Source organism: Myotis brandtii, unplaced genomic scaffold, assembly GCF_000412655.1.
Source record: "Myotis brandtii unplaced genomic scaffold, ASM41265v1 scaffold633, whole genome shotgun sequence".
NCBI lineage: Eukaryota > Metazoa > Chordata > Mammalia > Chiroptera > Vespertilionidae > Myotis > Myotis brandtii.
In genome coordinates, this window is record NW_005370423.1 from 3,329,287 (window position 1) to 3,333,068 (window position 3,782).

Here is a 3,782-nt window from a genome sequence, read left to right on the forward strand (position 1 = left end):
CCGCTGTTCGGTCTATTTGCATATTAGCCTTTTATCATATAGGATTTTTATTGACTTCAGAGAGGAAGGGAGAAGACAAGAGCTAGAAACATCAATGATGAGAGAGAATCATTGCTCGGCTGCCTCCTGCACGCCCCACACTGCGGATTGAGCCCACAACCCCGGCATGTGCTCAGACTGGGAATCAAATCGTGACCTCCTGGTTCATAGGTCGATGCTCAACCACTGAGCCACACCAGCCAGGCAGAATACAACTCAGTTTTGATGCTGTCTACCTGGAGGTGGCTCGGATCCCAGGTTCAGGGTTCAGTCCTACCAGATTGGGGGTCCCCCAAACACACACACACGCAGACACTCAGGACAGAGCGCCATCCGACAGCTACTTGACCAGTTACCTAAAGGAGCGGACTGGTACCCACACAGCTGCCCACGCTGCCCCACTAGGTGGCGCCTCGGTGGGCTCCCAGCTCCCACGGCGGATGTGTGTCTGTTGCTGAGCCATTAGGGGTCATAGGAAATTGGCATGTCGCTGCCAGGGCCCAGGTGAGAGCAAGTGACTCCATGCCTGTGGCCCGTGTGTTGTTAAAAAGCTGTTGATAGCCGAACTGGGAGCTGGTTCTTTGACCTCTGGGCACAGTTCACGAGCCACTGATCTCCTGGGGCTAGTCCCTGCTGGACGCTGGCCCTGGGCCCGCATCGGCGTTTCCCGGACGCTGTCCGTGTCCACACGCAGCCTGAAGGCACCGAGACATGTGCACGCCGGCCAATCGCTCTCAGAGCCCACCCGGTCCAACGTCAAAAACACAAGACAAGGCCCGGACCCGGTCCAACAACTGGCACTTTTGTTTCCTCAAAAGTTGATAAATTAAACACAACTAACCTCTGCTTTCACTTCTTCAAGTACCATGTCTTTCTTTTTTAAAAAAATATATTTGTATTGATTTCAGAGAGGAAGGGAGAGGGAGGGGGAGATAGAAGCATCAACCATGAGAGATAATCATTGATCGGCTGCCTCCTGCACGCCCCCTACTGGGGATCGTGCCCGCAACCCAGGCATGTGCCCTTGACCAGAATCGAACCCGGCCCCTTCAGTCCCCAGGTCGATGCTCTATCCACTGAGCCACACCAGCCAGGGCTCACAACTTCCTTTTTTAAAGGTGTCTTCAGCGGTTTGCCAGCGGACAGCAGCTTTCACAGCTGAAATCTCGGGAAGAAAGGGTTTATTAGGCCATAAGCCCCCCAGAGAGGGCCGGGTCCTGGGCGAGGAGTCTGAGCTGCCAGCCGCAGGGCCAGAGGGAGAAGAGCGCGCAGCCCTGGGCTCCCAGGCGCTTCTGTGCGTCATGTTTGGGGAAAGAGCCCTGCGTGGTGTGGAGAGTGCGCACTGGGTGAGGGCAGGGCGGGGCCACCGGGAGGTGCACATGGGAAGAGCTGTTTCCTGCTCCTTGGCCGTGGGAGGCAGCCCGGGAAGCCCCGCAGGCGAGCAGCCCCGAGCGCATCCAGGAACACGTTAGCCCCCGCAGCCCTTGCCCGCGGCTCCTGTCTCCACTCTGGGCTGTGGTTTGATTGAGGACACCACGGGGTCTCCCACATCCATTCGAATGTAAACCTTCGTCGGGCACCCGCCTAGAGTCTGGGCGTCTGGCCTTGGGAGGGATGTTGACAGTGAGCCACGCTGGGCGCAGCTGCCCCCGGGCTCAGACAGACACCAGGGTCTCGGGAAGAAGGGAGAGCCGCTGAGAGCTGCTGGCTCGGCTCCACTGGGATCCGGGGGAGACGCTAACGTGTGGGGCGGGGTGCCTCGGCCTCCGGGCCTTGTGCGGCGCTAGGACTTTGGGGGGCCTTTGCCGCGGCCCCGGCACGCTTCACGCCCTCCACGCCCCCTCGCCCTCTGTTGCAGGCTGCTCCAGTACACCTTCGTGGGGGACATATTCATGGTTCCCGACGACCCTCTGGGAAGGAGTGGACCCCGATTAGAAGAGTTTCTTCGGAAGGAAGTCTTCCTTAGGTATTTCCTCTCCAGATGGCCGCGTGCTTTCCCGTGTCTTTCCGGGCTTTGTGCAGGTTTAGAGCAAGCATGTCCCGGGAAGCAAACAGGGCTTCTTATTTCATTTCAATGGTCTTAGGTTGAGTGCGGATCTTGTCTATGTGGAAACTAATCAAGCCAGTGCCCCCGAAAGAGAAAACCTTCATTTGTGGTCCTTTTGGTTTTGGGGTTTTTTGGCTAGTCCTCACCTGAGGGTATTTTTCCATTAATTTTTAGAGAGAGTGGAAGGGAGGGGGAGAGACAGAGCGAGAAACATCCGTGTGAGAGAGACACATCGATTGGTTGCCCCCCACACGAGCCCCAACCGGGGACCGGGGATCGAGCCTGCAGCCCAGGTCCAAGCCCTTGACCAGAATTGAACCCGGGACCCTTCAGTCCTCGGACTGGTGCTCTGCCCACTGAGCCACACCAGCTCCTCGTGGAGAGCGGGGAGCCAGGCGCTTCCTGTGGGTCTGAAAGGACAAAGCAGGCACTGCGGGCGCCACATACTAGCGAGTTGCCGTTCAGGTTGGCTTTTGTTTTTTCCCCGTCGTTAACCACAGTATTCTGTGTGCCTGACGCAAAGCCTCTAACCCAGCGGTTCTCAACCTGTGGGTCGCGACCCCTTTGGCAGTCGAACGACCCTTTCACAGGGGTCGCCTAAGACCATCCTGCATATCAGATATTTACATGACGATTCATCACAGTAGCAACATGACAGCTATGAAGTAGCAACGAAAATAATGTTATGGTTGAGGGTCACCACAACATGAGGAACTGTATTTAAAGGGCCAGAAGGTTGAGAACCACTGATCCAGCAGCAGACCTTTTCTCTTTAAAACTAAAACAGGCTGCACTTGTGTGTGTTTCCAGCAGGAAGGCCTTCAGGGGTTCGTTTCCATTTGCAAGGAGACCCTGGGGGTTCCCGGCTTGGCTGGGGGGGTGACTCGCGCAGCGGGGTCTCCTGCAGGGCCAGGTGGTCCCCTCCCTGGTCTTGGGCATCCTTTCTCTTTTGAGCCCTTGGTGTTCAGGACACGAACGCGGGCTGAGCACCCACAGGCCCTGCTCCCCCGCCCGCACCCACCCTGCTCCACACCATACCTCTCGTACCTCTCACTTCCTCCCCGGCGTCCCAACTTGAACCCGAGGCCCGTGTGCGGCCTCACAGGCCTCACGGTCCGCGGTCCAGCTGCCCGAGGAATGTTCTCCGGCTCCTCCCACAGCCGGCGCCGCCCGCAGCAGGCTCAGCCGGTTGATAAGGAAGTTAAACACTCACCTCTGTGCACACAGTTGTGGGTGCCAGTGCCTCACCCAGACGTCGGGGAGAGGGGGCGCACATGGGTCGGTGAGGGCTTCCCGTCCACTCACGGGGGTCCCTTTTCTGAGGCCTGTCAGCCAGGGCCCCCCCATACAGAATCAGAGTCTCACCCTCCGTCCTCAGGCCTGCTGGACGCGCCCAGGTGGTGCCGAGCCAGACCGAGGGGCGGGGTCCAGACCTGCAGGTGGAGTGGCTCTTTTTTAAAAAAACACACACACATTTTGTTATTGAATTCAGAGAGGAAGGGAGGGAAGGACAGAGATAGGCACATCAGTGATGAGAGAGAAGCATGGATCGGCTGCCTCCTGCTCGCCCCACACTGGGGATGGAGCCACTGAGTTACACTGTCCGGGCTGGAGTGGCTCCTGAAGCGCTGTCATCCTGTCCCCACCAAGTCTGGAGGTGGCACCGGGACATCCCCGCCCGGCCCGCCGGCCCGCC

General features: G+C 58.3%; 1 protein-coding gene across 1 annotated transcript in view; it reads left to right on the forward strand.

Annotated features, from left to right (window-relative positions):
- Window positions 1-3,782, forward strand: part of N4BP1 (NEDD4 binding protein 1) — a 27,386-nt gene that overhangs the window by 22,796 nt on the left and 808 nt on the right. Inside the window, exons 8-9 of the mRNA XM_014528407.1 lie at window positions 1,898-2,023; window positions 3,465-3,525. Coding sequence (XP_014383893.1) covers window positions 1,898-2,023; window positions 3,465-3,525 — 187 coding nt within the window. The remainder of the gene's footprint in view (window positions 1-1,897; window positions 2,024-3,464; window positions 3,526-3,782) is intronic.